Raw genomic sequence first — 17,232 nt, forward strand, 5'->3', positions numbered from 1 at the left:
TTGGACAGTTCTGTGATCTTTATGGTTCTATGGCCAGTGTTAAAATACATATTCAGAATACTCCTTCAGATTAACTGTATTCTGGTACAGTTACTCTTTCATTTGGTGGAATTCAGAATACAGTAACTTTCCTCAAATCAGAGGAATACATGGAATTTTATCATAAAATGTAGGCTTTGAGCTGCATTTAATTATTGTGATGAATTGGAAAACGCAGCTTTATAGTGAGAGCATGTGCAATTCTTCCTTCTCTGTTTAGTGATAAATGTTCTCTCTTATCTTATAAATAAATGCATAACAAACGGTGAAACAAAAACAAAAAGCTGTCGTATTTTCACACCAAAACATAATGCAAGTCAATGTGAAAGTATTCCAAGTATTCAGAATACGGAATACATCAAGGATTTCAGTATTCTGTAACTAAACACATTTTCAAAGTATTCTTTCCAACACTGCCTATGGAAGAAAGCTGCTTAGAATGCCACATATAAATCTATGGATGAAAGTTGATCAAATTAAATAAAGCAGATTGGACAATGTTGCTGCCACACAAATGTTTATACATTAAGAGCTAACTGCAGTTTGAAAAAAGAGATTGAAGGCCATAAGCTCTTGTGACCACATGTTGCATTCATGTGACGTCATAATATTCTAGACTGTAGTCGTTTAAAACTGCGCTGCAGCAGCTCTGACTTGATACTATGGTACAGTCTTGTCTTTTAAATTTTGAAAGGAAGATGTTTGTCCTGGTTTATTATAATTATCTCTGCAATTACTGGAGCTATCCGTGCGCAACAAAAATAACACAATGTTCCATATCTTCTCTGTCAGAAGTAATTATTATTTTCAGAATAGCTTCAAAAAGTGGTGGCATCTTTCAAACACAAAAGCTTGATTCTTCTCAGTTGAAAAAAATTTCAGTCATTTTATCTACGCTTAGAACTGACACAAACCGCAACTGATTATTTGCTGTCTTGGTTTGTCTTACTAAACACATTATTTCCTCTCTTTTGTTTACAAGAGCTAGAAAGGAATATAATTATTATTAAGAGCCCCAGGTAATTTGTTTTAAACTGCAAGTGGAAATGATTTTACAAGAGACAATGTAATTCAAGGACAGACTAAATCTAAATATGGACATCTTCCATTAGCGCTTGTTGTTTCTTTGTTATGTGGAAAGCATACATTTCCCAGGAGATGCTGCTTTCTTATGACAAATTATCTTAACAGTTCTACACAAGGCAAGTCTTGTCTTATATAGGGGGGAAATGTAAAAAAGGTACCTCTCTCCTCAAAAACAAACACGATAATTCCTCACGGTCACCAACTATAAATTACATTAAATATGTTGGCAATGAATGCAAATGTAGTCTAACAGAATAAAAAGCTGGTTCTGCATTTGTACAAAGTCATCTGAAATTGCTGGTACTTCATATAATATTGAAGGCATGTTAATTATTCCCTGGCAAGTTACATTATGCCTATTAATTTAACACTAAATCTAAATTCCTACTGGGCCTCATTATCTGTATACTTTGCGACACTGCAAAATGTTCATGATGCTATATGGTAAATATGCTAAACAATGCAGCAACTTAAAGGGGACAAGTTATGCAGAGTTGAAAACCCAAGAGCTTTATCCATGTTGTTATTGATTTCCTTTCTCATTTATCCACTCAAATTGTATTTAAGAGTGATCCCTGATACACGGCTTCTTTTGTATTATTAATTGGTGCCCCGTTTTTGTTCTTTTATGTTATTTTATGTATTCTTTAATGTGTTTTTGTAATTGGTGATACATCAGCGTTGCGTAGCCATTTTTGCACAAATGACAAATATCTTCCGCCATAGTCAGGACCATCAGGGAAGTCCGCTGTGCTGCACTTGTGGAAATCAGCTCTGCAGCTTTTGACCAGACATCAGCAGACTTGGTTGTTTTTTTGTTTATTAGATCAATATTACAGTTTAAAATGTCCAAAATATAAAATGATGATCCGCGGGTGTAAAAGATTATAACTAAAGCATGAATTAAACAGTCTATCGAGAAGTAAGTGATTTTTTAGTTTGATCTCACAGAGCATGTATTACTCTCACGCCGGGTCTACACTGACTCCGGTCGAAGTGCGGTTCAAGACCCCCAAGAGTCTGTCTTTGTCGGAGACCGCAGAGGTCTGCTGCAGCTTCCCAGTTATTAGACGTGTTCTTGCGCGAAACCACATGTATTCCTCAAAATCCCGAACCACACCGGCCCTGGAGTCAGTGCCAGTATCAGTACACAAGACATCATTAACACAATTATGGTGTTTTGTGATTCTGCTGTTTTAAATAGCAAAGTAAAACAAGTTGCCCCAATATTTGTATCATGCTCCACAGATGAATGAGTAATCAACAAAAGCAGGCTTAGGATAAGCAACTGTTCTAAATATGGAAACCAGTGGTTAATTTACTGTGCATCTGTTAAGACAATTATGTGTGATTGCATTTGGTTTTTGTGCATTTAGTTTGTCTTCTTGTAACATCACCTATAACATTAGGTAAATTACAGTTTTAGGATAAGATGGAAATTAGTTTTTATGAGGATTTCAAAAACGTGTCTTGTAAATGATGTGCTTGGCACAGAAATACAGTTGGTTAGTAGATTTGGATCAGTGTCTTGGATCCTGGATTTTACAGCCTCCTTTGCTACTGAAGGATCCAGCACTTGTCCTTAGGGTGAACCAGTTTTTGTCTTAAAGTGTTTCCTGGTTTAAAATAAACAGGGACTTCGTGTTGTATAAAAATTCTCTGCAGTTTTTCCGACAGGAATGGGCGGGTCTTACCACAGAACAGTATTAATATCGGAGTTCTCGATCTAAATTCTTTTATTGACAATGACTCTTGGATGAGAGTCGAAACGTCTATTTTTTCTAACTGAGTCCAGATGACTACAACTGAAGCTTTTTCTACTATGGAACACGCCTGGACGAATGAGGGATTACACCGACATAGATAACTAATGGAAAAAGAGCTGATGGAGCTCAACTGCACCGTCCACTTCAGAATTCAAGTAGAATATATTTTTCTCTGTGTGATCCGCTTTTTCCCTGCTACAGATTCTTGCAAGATTCACAAACAGTTTTATCTTGTTACTTTTTCAGGCAAATGCCACGTCCACAGCTACGCCTTCGATTTGACCAAACACCAATGAGAGAGCAGCAGCGCACAGCTGATCCATCACAACACAAACCTGATCACAGCAGCTGCAGATTGTCTTCACATCATCAAAGTAAAAGCCAGTGTGAGAAGATGGTGACTATCTCTTTCAATGTGATTTACAAACAACGAAGCTGTGTAATCTTCAACCACCACACGGCTGTTAATATTCAGAAAGATTTCCTTTGTGCAAACTGTCTTACAACACCATACATCCACACACGGCCAATTATTGAATTGGAGTCTTTATTAAAAATAACAGTTCTTCTTTTGTGGATTCTTTAAGTGTTGGCCATTATTTCTGTTAACAACAAATGGACCATAACTGTTTATTTTTTAAGCTGCTATACAGAAAAAAAAACTTATATATATATATTCCCTGATGAATATAGATGTTGTCAGCAGAAAATAGGCTCCTCCCTCTGTGGAGATCTTTTAACTGCACAAAAAATGCTGTTGGCCCACCATTTACTATGGTCTTTTATTTATTTATTTATTTATTTATGTAATTATTATTTTTCCACAAATTCAACTTGACATATGAGTGAAAAATGTACTTCTGTACAACTGGTGGACGGTCACTGTTGTGCTCCACTGTCTAGTGTTTTTAGAGTACACTTAATCTGCACTTACTTGTGCTTATTTGACTGTTTAGCATGACCACACAGGAAATTGAGTACTTCACTGTTGCAAGAAACACAAATAACAGTGGCTAAGAGTTTGTCCTATAACATTTAACATTAGCAATGTTAAAACCTCTGGCTAAAATGTCAAATTGCAGCGTGGCAGCTTCCACCTTCATGTCTCCTCTTCTGTTTGCTCACAAATAAAAACAGCACCAACATTATCCCCAAAGCGCAATATAATACCAAACAAAAACTGTCCAATCACCGTAAACCACTCTCAACAAAACTGTCAGACATATAAGTTATAGGGCTCTCAATAAAACAATAAAATAAAAAGGACGTACGTTCCCAGAAGCAGTGTGATCTCAGAGACAAAAGTGTGAAATCAATACAGCTTCACAGACAGAGCTAGAGAGGCGCCAGAGCAGGAGGTATTCAATTACCACGTGTTACAACTCTTCCACAGAATGGCATAACAAACAGTCTGAATCTGCATAGTAGTAAATAGATATTATATTATTACGTACATCAAATTATATACACGCAAGACAATGAAAAAAAAAAGGTCAATAAAACTTCCTATGACAGTGACTATGTTAAGTGTAGCAGGATTATATATTTAATAATTTCACATGATTTTTTTAGCTGTTGTCGCCTTTTTGAAGACGTCACCATCTGTTGTAGCCTCTTCGCTGTTAGATAACACATCTCACTGAAAATGAAATGGGGCAATAATTCAAGAAGACAGACGTTGTGTTTGATCCTTACCTATTGCAGGTGAGTTGTTGGCACCACAGCAAAAACTTGCCACAACAAAATTGTTTGCAAACAAACCAAGTATTGGGAATGTTTTTTTTTTAGCTTTACATCCTGAACAAATTTCAATTTGTTTTATTTTATTTACGTTCTCTTTTGCATGGGTATCCAGTTGAAACACAACACAAATAACCAACAAACAGGATATCCAAACAAACCCAAACCAATACACATAAAAATACATTTACACATGCACCATGAGATCAAATTATATAAAACAAGAGCATCAGCACTGCAGGAAGTCCTTGACCAGTGCTATAAAATGATTAAAAGTCATAAAATGATTTAATTTAAAAAGTCTCTGTGTTTTTAAGGGAGCAAAGTTGCTGAAAGCCTTTTTTCCTTTCTCTGTGTTAACGCGATGGTTCTGTAAGACAAAAATGACAGACCTCAAACTGTGACAACTTGAGGTGCAACAAAATTGATAAATAATCAGGCAAAACGCCAAAAAGATCCTTATGATTGAGGCAGTTAGTTGCAGGACTGACCAGACGACCCTATTTGCATTAATAGGGTCGTCAAACAAAGTCGATGTAAAGCCACTCTCTCTGCTACACTTCTAATGCATACAGTTTTGTAAAGACAGAGGAAGATAACACCAACGCACACCAAGACGCTGCTGCCTCTAATTGTTTTCTATTAATTGTGACTATTTCAAGAATCATTGCACTTCCTAGCTGAAGTTTATCGACATGTTGAGTGGTTTCAAAGTCCCAGTTCTTGGCATTTAGTGGCTTTATTTCTGAAATGTCAAACTGAAAGTGCTTGGACCAGACTTCGCTCACAGCAGCCAAACAATAATTATTTAGTTTAGTTACGACATCAGTCATAACACAGCACACACTTCTACAAGGAGCCACTTTTTCAGCAGTTGAAAGATGCTGTTATCGAGTTAACTTCTTCTGTTTTGCTTTATAAAGTGACTTGAAAAAGATTGTATTCAAGAAAACGGTTACCAAGCAGCTCTTTTTGCTCATGATAAATGCAATTTAGAGTATTTCCCTTTAAGCATATTTTACTCGTGCTGGACTCAACTATTCAACAACTCATCATGATGCTTTTATGCTGACAATGTTGTCCCATGTAAACAGCAGCAGTTCTTCTTATGCACCACATTTAAGTGCTCAATGTTTATAAAGACACTATATTTACACACCTTTCCTCCGACATTTCTCCTCTATCAAAGTACTGTAGAAAATGTGTCTTGTTTTGGTTAGAAATTTGATCTATTCTCTTCTCACCATAAACAAAATGCATAGGGGTTGTCAAATGGAAAGTCAGTTAATTACCTTGTTTATATTATATTGACCAGTTCTGGTTGAAATGTAAGATAAGATAAGATAAGCCTTTTTTTGTACCACAATGGGGAAATTCCAGTGTTGCAACACAAAGCAGGCACAGAAGTAAACAACAAAGAACAGATAACTAATAAAAAAAACACATTTTATTCATGCAAAAACATCAAGAGAGAGACTGAACAAAATCTACACTTAATGTTACTCTTATATTGTCTTTCATTTATAGTATTCTAGCACCACATTTAGTCTGAAGCTACACAGAAATTTGGGGACTTTGTCAGATACAAAAAAAAGGGAGAAATTGATTTGGTGTAAAGAGAGAAAACGTTTCTAGAGTGATATCTTTCTTATACTTTCTCTTTCATTTTACTTACTTTTTTCTTAAACCCTACAGATGTATTGTAAATGCAGCTCTTAGGGTCAGAATCAGACCGTTGTGCGCTGTCTGCATCTTATTATAGAGTGTTTTATTCTCCGCAAAGGAGTTGTGTTATTAGCATGCTAATGTTTGTAAGCCTAGACTCTATAATGGAGTACTCTGGGTACTCAAGGTATCAAATTTTAGAATTACGATTATTGTGAGGGGAAAAAAATGCTCAGAAGGCATTTTGGTGTACCGCAGCACACAGTTTAAAATCAAATATTCATACGTTTTTTTTCTCATTTTTGATACAGTAAAAGGTACAGGTATCAGGTACAGCGCCTCTAAACTTTAGTTTGGCCTCTTTTTAAGCAATACCTAACTTCAAACTTGGATACAAATATGATCCTTTGACCAATGCCTTACTTTTGTTAGCTCTGCACTCCGCATAACCTCCATCTTTAGTGAAAACCATATTTGACATGTGTCCTTGAATGTAGCAATCAGCCGCCAGTAGCTCTCCATCTCCCTGTAGAGGATCTGCCGCCTCATTATGTAGCCATGTGGGCAGCTGTTCGCTAATAACACTTAATGCACCGGCAGCTTGACTGTGACCTTGCTTTACTACCAGTCTCTGCTGTTCACTTGTCCGACAGGTGCGTTTCAACCCTCCAGACCTTCATAGTCACTTTCAACACTCTCCTCCCTGAACAAGCAACAGGTCCACTTCTCGGCCATCTCATTATCGCTCCTTCTAAAACGCCACAAAGATAATCCCTTAATAATATCTTACCCTCCGTACGCTCCAAAGGTGAAACTCCTCTTCCTTTGAGACATGTTGGGATGAGTTTTCCTCCGTGGCGTAGCCGGATAGAAGTGCAGTAGTTTCGAACACACACGCTCGCTCTCTTTGCTCTGTCTATCCACACCTCTGACTCTCGTTTTCCTTGTCTCAGCCCTCATCAGGAGTATGTGAGGGTGCTCAATATGCATGGGTGTGTGCTTGTTGCTAGCCCTCCCTCTACTATTGTGCCTATACTCTCCATCCCAGCTGGATTGAGAGAAAGGTGTATCCGGACATTCTGTTGTCAGGGTAACAAAACACATGGCACCCCAGATATGTTAGCGAAGCAAAGTATGTGTTTTACTGATGTGTAATTTATTTGGCTTCATGCTGTCGGTGCCAAAAAATATATATATTTTTAATAACAATTAACTTCCCCACTCTTTTAATACAGCATATTAATTTAAAAATAAAATGGCCACAAATGGATTAAATAATATAAGTGTATGCTTATTGGCCCTTCATTGTAGCTCTTTTAAGCATTATATAATTTATTAGCGAGATCAGCTCCATGGTAACGCTCGGGGGAGGGGCTTGAAACTTTCCTTTGGCTCAGGCCAACAACAAACAGATTTGTGAAGAATAAAAATGCATTTACAGGTGAGATTACGCTCTGGAACTACCTGTATCCTCCTCTCTCTTTCCCTTCCTCTCCCTCTTCCTCTCCTCCTTTGAGCTTGTGCGTTCCGTGGCTCCACTTTGCGAGCCGCACTCACACTGTGCGACTGCTTTGCGCTCCAGCCCCGTCAGCCCCCTTGCTTTCCAGCACTTTTCAGCGCTTTTCGGCGCGATCGACCCCACTGCCTGAAGCGCAATCGACCCCACTGCCACTGCGATCGACCGGTCGATTGGGCACCCCTGTCCTACAGGTAATATTCAGGTATGAAAAGAGTGATCTAAATAGGATAGTAAAGTAGTGCTTTTCGCTCGCGCTGCCTACGGCGCTTGCACGGTTTGTCCCACCGCCATCCTTCAACCTCAGCCCAGCGAGAACACTGGAACCAATGACTGATAACGGCATTCAAAAGCACCACTTGTGTGTGTGATGTTTGTCATGGCCTTATATTCAGGCAAAGAAAGAAGTGAGCAATAAAATAGTTTCATTTTCCATTTTTCAATTTGTTCCAAAAAGTCTGAATAAAATAAAATATTGAAATACAGCCTCAGCAGTGTGGTTTCTTTATTTGATTCACCTTTATTTGTGCAACACGGCCAGCTCGGTTTCACCCCCGGGGAATGGAGCGCATGTGGGCTTATTCCCAGTCTACCACTAAACCAAGACTAAACCAGGTCCAAAACCTGGAGATGCTGAGCACAGAATGCACCGCAGTTCGCACACACATTTCTATTTGTAAATTTGACTTGTGATCCATAAAGGAGGGCAGGCAGCAGCAGGGCCACGAGAGCAGATGACCCCGAAGCGCACACACTCAGACTGCTGCATTAGTCCCGGTGCTAGGCCTCTGAGCTCTCGGTGATGTTTGCCATCAAGTGCAGGGAATGTACAGGCAGAGATGCGTGTGCAGACTTCGGCGCACAATCTAACCAGACTAAACCAAGACCAAGTCCAGGACAACAAGGACTGCAGCAAAGCACAGCACCATTACGCAAAACCTGATCGTACGTGCGGATCAAGACCTCTTGTGTTGTGCTGTCGTGCAGTTTTACGCAGACTGGGACAAGGATTGTGGGTGAATGTGATGGTGACGGTGGGGATTTTTCCAACTCGCCGTTCCTCTGTAAGCTGGCCCAGGCCGCACAGTAACAGTTGTCCAGCGCTGGAGGTGTTCAGCAAAGAGCTGAGTAAGGCGCTGCACTGTTTACGCAAGATGTCAGAAAATTACCTCCTCAATGCTCCCATTTCCGCTCAGATCGAGGTCGAAATACGGGCCTAAAAGTGAACGTTACAACCCAATATTGGCACTCTATTGAGGCACTTGTCAATTGCTTTTAATATAACGTTTTCTTCACACACAAACTACAAATGCCAGTCAAAATAAAATCTATCACGGCATTTACATGCACAGTGAACTCTGAGTGCACTAAACAACCAAACTCGACCACTCTTCCCAGTCTACAACAGCTAAAAAAAACGATTAGGTGCAAACAACGGGTTCCGGGTTTATGCATTTTGAAAAATCAGTTTAAATGGAACTAGAACACTTACTTTCTCCGGCTTTCCTGGCGTGCTTGTAACGTAGTGTATGTGAGTTTTCATTGGATAAGGATCAGAGAATTAAAACATCTAGAATAATATCAATCTGACTTGAATTGTGGACAATGAATAGCCCAAATCTTCGTCCTCTGGCCGCCTCTTCTCTAATCCCATTCTGTGGGTTTTCTCCTATGCTCAGAGGCTGTAATCTGTCTCTGTCACGTCAGGTTCAAGTGCACACGAACCTGTCTCCCGTAAAGATTCTGAGTAATCAATAGATTTGGGGTGCTCCTCTGGCTGCCCCCCTCAACCTTTTGTGAAACTACCTCTGATTGACTTAAGCCAGACATGGGTTGTAAATCAAAAAAACATTTTAGAGGAGAAAGAGGTGTGCGAGGAAGGTTGATTGTAATAGTCCTACATTGAAGGCAAGGCAAGGCCAGGCAAGTTTATTTGTAGAGCACATTTCATACACAAGGCAATTCAAAGTGCTTCACACAACAGGAAAAATGCATTAAAATCACAAAGAAATTGAAGCACGAAATCTAAAGCGTATTTTTCATGGCAAGCAAACAGTGGAAATGTAAATACTGCGAAATGGAACCACAAGCTGAATCTAAAAGGAAAATTTTGTGAAATGTAATATATTTGGGTAATAACCTCAGGGCTATATGCAGCATGAACACAAAAATCCAGAGTTTTGCCAACGGTGAATCTACTGTAATTTAGCCCGATGTAGTCAAACTTAATCATACATACTACAAATAAAACTTTGCTTTCCTTCTTTTTTGTACAGAGTATGTATCAACAGTTACATAATTATGTGAGTCTACCAGCAGGCCATGATGCACAATTGTCATTTATTTGGTCTAGGGCAGCAACAATTACAGTAATAACGAATCATTAGTCAACTATTAAAAATTAATCATTTGTTTTTTGATAATCATAATTATTATCTTGACAATATGGACTCTAAAAAACTAAGATTAAAAAACCTTTTATAGCTAAAGACTGAGGCATTATTACCTAGAAATGCAAATAAAGAAAAAAATCTGAATTTCCTCAGTAATACACTTAAAGGCGTAATGGACGATTTTTTGGCCCAAATCTGAGTCTCGTTTCCTCGTGGCGTGGACTGCCGATTAGTCCTGCCACGTATCAATCATAGCACCTACTGCTCACCTGCAGCCGCATGCGGCTCGTCCCCAGGAGAGAGGCATGTTTCCCTGTGTCTAAGCGCATGGATCTATCATAATATAGTTCCCTCAGTGTACGGGACAAAATTAAGACTGAGATAGACAGTTCGAGCTGGCTCAGAAGAGACGGAAATCTACAGGAGACGAGAGATGCGATGCGTCGCGCTAATAAACAAACGCACTTCTAGCCGCGATGCTCTTGTGCAGGTCCGCACGGGGAGAGTGCAAATGCGCACTTCCGCTTCAAAAATAGTCCATTACGCCTTTAAATATTCTCTAGTCACCATACCAAGTTATTTTAATTGATAATGTATTTAAAACGTTTTTAATGTACAATAAAAATAATAGTTTGACTAGTTGACCACTAAAATGACCGTCAGCAACAGCCCTGTGTCCCAGGCCAACATAAATCAAAGAACTGACCAAAAGGAGCCTTGTAAAAACATACTAATAAGAAATTCACTATAGAAACTAGGCAGGGGAACTAGTTGTTTATTTATGCTCCTTTGAAAAGACCAAAAGAAAAGATTGTACAGCTAAATCTTATTTCTTTATTTTTTGCCATGTTAGATCAATATTTACGTTATTTTTCTTTTCACAACGTAGTGGTCTGACACATTTGCACCTCACCAGTGAGACCGCCCCCTTCCTCCTGATGACACTGACCCAAATGCCACGTCTCTCACAGAATAATTCTCCAGACTCAGACTGCAGCTGACGAACGTGTTATTACCGCTGAAGAGACGACATTTTAAAAGCCCTTTTCACTGTAGCTTCTTCCCCCTCGTGTCACTTCTAAGACAAAATACTGCAGAAGAAAGATGTTGTTTGTGTGTGATGTGCGCATGGCAGGTGAAAAGGGGACAAGGCCAGCGTGGCGTGATTAGTGCATGGCTGGTGTTTCCATTGAGAGCTCTGTGGAGTCTGGATGAGTGCTCTTCTAAAGCAGGTCAACCTTGTCTTTCACTGGAGCAGGTTGAAGCCGGAGGAAATGGATGGAGGAATTGGATGGAAGAATTGGACGGAGGAATCGGGGAGAGGGGTGGGAGGCTGAACTGCGAGATATAGTTCACCAAACACAAGAGTGACGGCATCTCAAAAGATGATAACGACGTCAATCACAAATCATGAGCTCATGCACATGTTGATATTTTAGAATCTAGTAATGCAGCTCTGTGTGTCCCCAACCACACACTGGACACAGGGCTTTGAGTTTAGTGGAACCTTAGAATGGAAACAACTCACAGACAGAGAACACACTATTCTGCTACTATTTCTCTCTTTTTGCATTTATATATTACATAACATTGAAAATAATTTTAACATTTATATTGAGAAGGACTTTATTCAACAGGACGGTGTAGAGCGAAATGGGATTGAGACTGGGCAAGGACAAGCAGCACTTGTCGAGAGGAAGGTTTGAACTCACGACGCTGTATCCACTCGACCACAAGCGGCATCAGATTTCATTATTTAATTATTTATGGATGGATAACACGTGAAGTGGTTTTAAATCATATTTTAGAAGGCATTTTAGAATGCATTTAAATTGGCAAATGTTGGGACTGGTATTATTCCATTTGAAATGATGTACAGTATGTGCTGTTTCCCATATACAATTTGAAAATTAATACAAAAATATGTTTCTTCTTCTAATAAAATCCTAAGTTTGATTCCTACAGCACAAACATTTACATTTAAGGAAATATTTAACTGTCACAGTGTCAACCTGTTTGTTTTTTCTGCTTTGTACCGTTAATCCTTAACTCTGTCTTCACGTTTTCCGTCAGCAGCACCCTTATGTCCATCACAGGGTACAAATAGAGGCCTGCCCCGCCCCCCGACTTTTTTGTTGCATTCTTTAAATCCTTATTATTTCTTATGCACCATTTGCAACCTTTACAATAAACAAATGTTCCTGAAGGTTCCCTCTAAACATTTACACCTATGCCCCTCCCCTTTGGGTTTCAGGTGACAAGTTCATGCATTTTCAGGGCCATAAGTGCTCTGTTTATGTGCTTCACAGGGGTAAGGACTTTGCATAGTTACAGTGCAGCTGCTCCCAGTGGGGACAGCACAGCAGGGCACAGACGTATTAAATATTTACCACACGCACACGGCTTCATCCCTGCCATCAAGTGACCTCAAATGCCCAACCACGTTTCCATTTTACTCCGAGTTGGAGAGCACTTGGCTCATTATTTGATGTGGATATAGCACTAGGAGGTAAGACTGAAATAAAAAATTGAAGGGTAATGACTTTGATCAATTGTGTTTTGAAGGCAGCCTAAGTGCAGCCTTAAAATGTCCAATGCATAAAGTGTGTTTGATTCAGAGCTCCCTGTGAAGTAGAAAAACCAACACGCTTCAGTGAAGCCGAGGCTTTATGCAGCCGTGACAAACAGGAGCCGTCAAAGGAGGCTTAGGCAAAACAGACTAATGAAGTTGTCTTGGAGCAACAGTACCCCTAGCTGTTTGCCAGGGGAAATGCTTTTCATCTGCTTCACTCACTGAGAGCTGTTTTGTTGATAATGTATCTCTGACATATGAAAATTGACTTTGCAAACTGAAAAGGATACTGTTGAGTTTTATTACATGAATTTTATATGATGTAATTTTTATATTTATACTTTCTCACCCACAGAGGGTGGCTGTGAACCGACCCTCACTGTTCAACCTAATGGAGCTTGAGAGGTTCTGCAAAGAAGAATGGGAAAAACTAAATGTGTAGTAAGCTTGTAGTGTTATACTGAAAAATACATTGAATCCATTTTGGAATAAAGCTGTAACATAAGAAAATATGGAAAAAGTTAATACTTTAGTATTTAGCATCTTAAACTCTTTATTGATGTGATCAGTACTGGATTTCCCCCCTTCAAAACAGATCCTGATTTTTTGTCTGTAATTATACTTCAAGTGCATACAATACAATACATTCATCAACACTGGAGGTAAATAACCTTTAATGTTTGAACTGATTAGCCTAACCATCATCCAGAACCACTCATTAAATTCTGACTGGACCAATTCCCGATACCAGCATCAGTCTTGGAGCATCTCTTCTCTAAATTCTAAACAGGCAGCTCATGCACACTCATTCTCCCAGAAGAGGAGAGACGCACAGACAGACGCTGGCTCAAGAACAAAGCTTTTAAGATTTGATCTCCTTTTATCTCCTCAACTCTTTATTATTTAATTTCACACAGTGCTTAAGTTACTGGTCACTACAGCAATGAAAGCTACTGGGCCGTAACCAAAGGCACAAACAAGATTCTCCCCCTCTCACTTTCTGCTTGGTGCAAATTTCAGTAGCAAGATAATCTGCGGTGCTGACATTGTATAACTCCCTCATCAAAGACAGAAGATACCCGCACGAACTATTCTTGTCCTCAGTCAGCCAGCCCTCAGTCAGTGAATTGAAGTTGGTGAGTTTCAGAACGCCGCTGCGGGCCATGAGAGCAGAGTGCCACTGAGGAGCGAGGAGATGGACAGAAATACACATGGCAATGGGAAAGGAATTTTGCACGCAATTAAGATTTTTAAAAAAAATAGACAGGAGTTTGAAGATTAAACTTAAGACATACACTTTTTTGTGGTATACGTAACATATGTGGTGTACGTAACATATACAGATCATGATGGGCTATCTTCACACTGCAGGTGTTTTTTTGCCTGAATGTGATCTGATATTTACATGACGGTGTGAACAGCTTAAATCAGATTTTTTCAAATGTGACCCACTTTCACATGTGGTACTAAATCAAATTTGAACCTCATCTTTTGCAAAGTGACTGCAGTCTGAATGCGCAAGTCACATTTATCTGACTTCTGCGCGGGAATCAAACAGGTGCAGCATTTCAATAAATAAATAAATTGTAAAAGCTGAGAATTAAACAGATAAACCTTCCAAATGCCTGCCAGACACCAGCAGCAAAGCTAGAAGAGGAGGGGGATGTTTTACACTGAAATGGTTTGTAAAGTGTGACAAATATCATTGTTATTTGTTTTATGTTGCACCGAATCAACAAAGCAAGTTCCTATGTTTGTGAATTATGTTCATTAGCAATGGCAATAAACCTTTTCTGATACGGATTCTGATTCTGACAAAATATCAACATTTGTCAATTAAAGACAAAGGATAAAGATGACTAAAGGCTGACTAAATGGTGCTTCCTCTTTTATAATCTGTTAATCCGTCTCATAATGTGACAACAACAGCACAACGCTTGGTTCTGTTCAGTTTTCTTCTCCAGATTGAACAATTCACTGTAAACTGCAATAGAATTAAAACAGTCTAATAATAGAAAAGGGTGCATTGCTGTTCTGTTCAAAAACTACAGAACTGATACGCTTCATAGTGGCATTTCAGTGGATTGTTAATTAGGTTTTTACTGTTGAAAAGTTGCTACACCACATTTTTGAACCCTATGACTACGAGTCAGATTTTTTTTCTTCAATAATCACAAGTAGCTGTGGGAGGGAATAGGGGGTAGGTGAAAACAGAAATTTTCTGAGCAATCAAGCCTCAAATGCTGGACAATGTTGGCTTACTCAAACATGAATCAATCGATTGACTTTATTGTTTGATTAAAAGTAGATTAAAATAAAGCTGTAAATAATTACTTTTTAGGTGTGATGTGGATGAATTAAATTAAAATAAAAAGATAAACTGGTTTGACAAAATGTGTTTTGTCCAACTGTCTCTAAAGACACCTCTCCAAATTAAAACCATACTTGTTTTTTAAGTATGTGGATTATATACAAAAACTCTGTCTCTGTGTAAAGGTAACATTCTCTATTTTTACCCTCAACAGTCAGAACTACTCTAAGTCTGACTGAACTAAAGTTATACATCTTGGAACATCCACCAAAATGGTTTTTCTTTATCCTCACCTAAGTTTTCTGTAAAAATGAGGGTGTTTATAGCTGCTGTTTGTATGTGAGGCCTAAAATACACTATATCATTACAAAAACTAGTTGCCCACTTGAGTTTCAAATGTGAGATCATTATCTGTAGAAACAAGTATTTCACCACACTTTTTGTAATACTTTAACCAGGCATTGGATAAAGGGACCATTCCCTTGTCCAAATCTATCCAAATCTATCCAAATTGGACACATTTAGAAAACGTTTGATAACTTTTGACTTTTTCAACCTACATACAAAAATAGACAAAAACAAGTGTTATTTGAGCATGTTTTGTGCAGAGAACCATCTTTTTATGACGCACGGCTCTAAAGTGGAACTTTTTGGAAAAACCCCCATACATATTACACATCCCCGTGCTTGCCTACCCATTGGCTGTTTGTCTGTAGCGTTAAACACAGTATGTAATCTAACAGGTGGGACTTAATTTGCATCTCTATGTGACACTTCATTGGCTTTACTGGGCCTTAGAACTGCCAAAAACCGTCCTGATCGGCTAATCTTGGTGTCAATCAAAAGCTAACACTTCCTGTTAACCTCTGTAGCAAGGACATTGCGGTGAAAATTCTATTCTCTTTGATATGGGCAAAGGAAAAATGGAGTTGACAAAAACTTTTTTTTCTGCAACAGGGAGGCCTTCATGGATCTAACATACGCATTGGACCTAATTGTTTTACTGGATTTCATTTGTTTGTACCATTACGAACGGATTGAGACCAATCTTGTGGGGAAATATTAAAGTTTGACATGTACAGAGCCTTCAAGGTATAAAGGAAAGTTGAAACGTTTACTTTGTGCTTTTCTGTACAAAGGCCGTGTGTGTTCAGGCTGTGATTGTTGCACGTGAAAATGGATTACATATTCAAAAAGGAATGAATATAAGGTTTAATTTGATGTGTAGATTGTCAGGCTGTGCGACTGGGGAGCGTGGTGACACATGAGTACGTGGTGGCACACATGCCTGTCCCAACACACGCCAACATTATTTAAATAACACAGTCCTGTTTTATTTTATTTTTTTTGTTTGGTGCATAGCATGATGGAACAGTTCACAAATGATAGATGTGTTGATATCATTTTAAACAAAATCAGACCAGAACAGAATATATACTATAAGACTATGTGTTTTCAAACCTTTGAATAAAAAAGTTTTGAAGTGGATTTGGGATCTTTTAAAGCGAAAATAATGTTTAGTTTTGGAGAGAGAATTCCTTTGTGATGGTCACATTTGGCCATTTTGACAACATTAAGAAAGCGAGACCGCTATGAATGAGAAAGCACCACCAAGAATGTGTGGATGCCCCCTTAGAGCAATTTGGAGCAAAGGCAAAGCAGAGTAATTTACAGCCCACTTCACATAAAATCCAGCTGAAAAAGCCCCTGGACACCGGCCTAATTCATATTTTGTAGGGCTTATCGTAAGTATACCATGTAACGTTTTTGGTGGAGGGTTTGCTAAATGCTTGTCTATTGGGATGTCCTGAATTTCCCACAGTATTGCATAAAACATATTCATATACAGGTCAGATTTGTGGAGAGGCAACCGTGATCACAAAAATAATGCATGTTTTTCAGGTATTTTTTTAGCATTTCCTCTGCAAAAAACAAAATATCTGGTCTTATTCTATATGAAACTTGCTAAACCCTATAACTCAGACCTCTACAAACATGCAGGCTATTCTTGTAATATTTAGCTGTTCATACTTCCATTACAATGAAAATAAATAAATCCAAAATTGTTGAGCCCCAATTTGTAATGCCATACTGTAGAACAGTATTCCATAACTTTGTAGAAACAAGCATAGCATACCCTATAA

General features: G+C 38.7%; 1 protein-coding gene across 2 annotated transcripts in view; it reads right to left on the reverse strand.

Moving 5' to 3' along the window:
- Positions 1-17,232, reverse strand: part of rap1gapb (RAP1 GTPase activating protein b) — a 105,474-nt gene that overhangs the window by 64,942 nt on the left and 23,300 nt on the right. Inside the window, exon 1 of one of the 2 annotated variants that reach the window (XM_072452218.1) lies at positions 7,087-7,218. The exons of the other annotated variant lie outside the window; for it this stretch is intronic. Coding sequence (XP_072308319.1) covers positions 7,087-7,130 — 44 coding nt within the window. The 5' untranslated portion in view covers positions 7,131-7,218. Of the gene's footprint in view, positions 1-7,086; positions 7,219-17,232 lie in introns of those variants that run through there. 2 annotated transcript variants of the gene reach the window in all.

Source organism: Eucyclogobius newberryi, unplaced genomic scaffold (genome assembly GCF_026437365.1).
Source record: "Eucyclogobius newberryi isolate DKJ021-1_F unplaced genomic scaffold, fEucNew1.0.hap1 SCAF_19, whole genome shotgun sequence".
In the NCBI taxonomy this organism is placed as follows: Eukaryota; Metazoa; Chordata; class Actinopteri; order Gobiiformes; family Gobiidae; genus Eucyclogobius; species Eucyclogobius newberryi.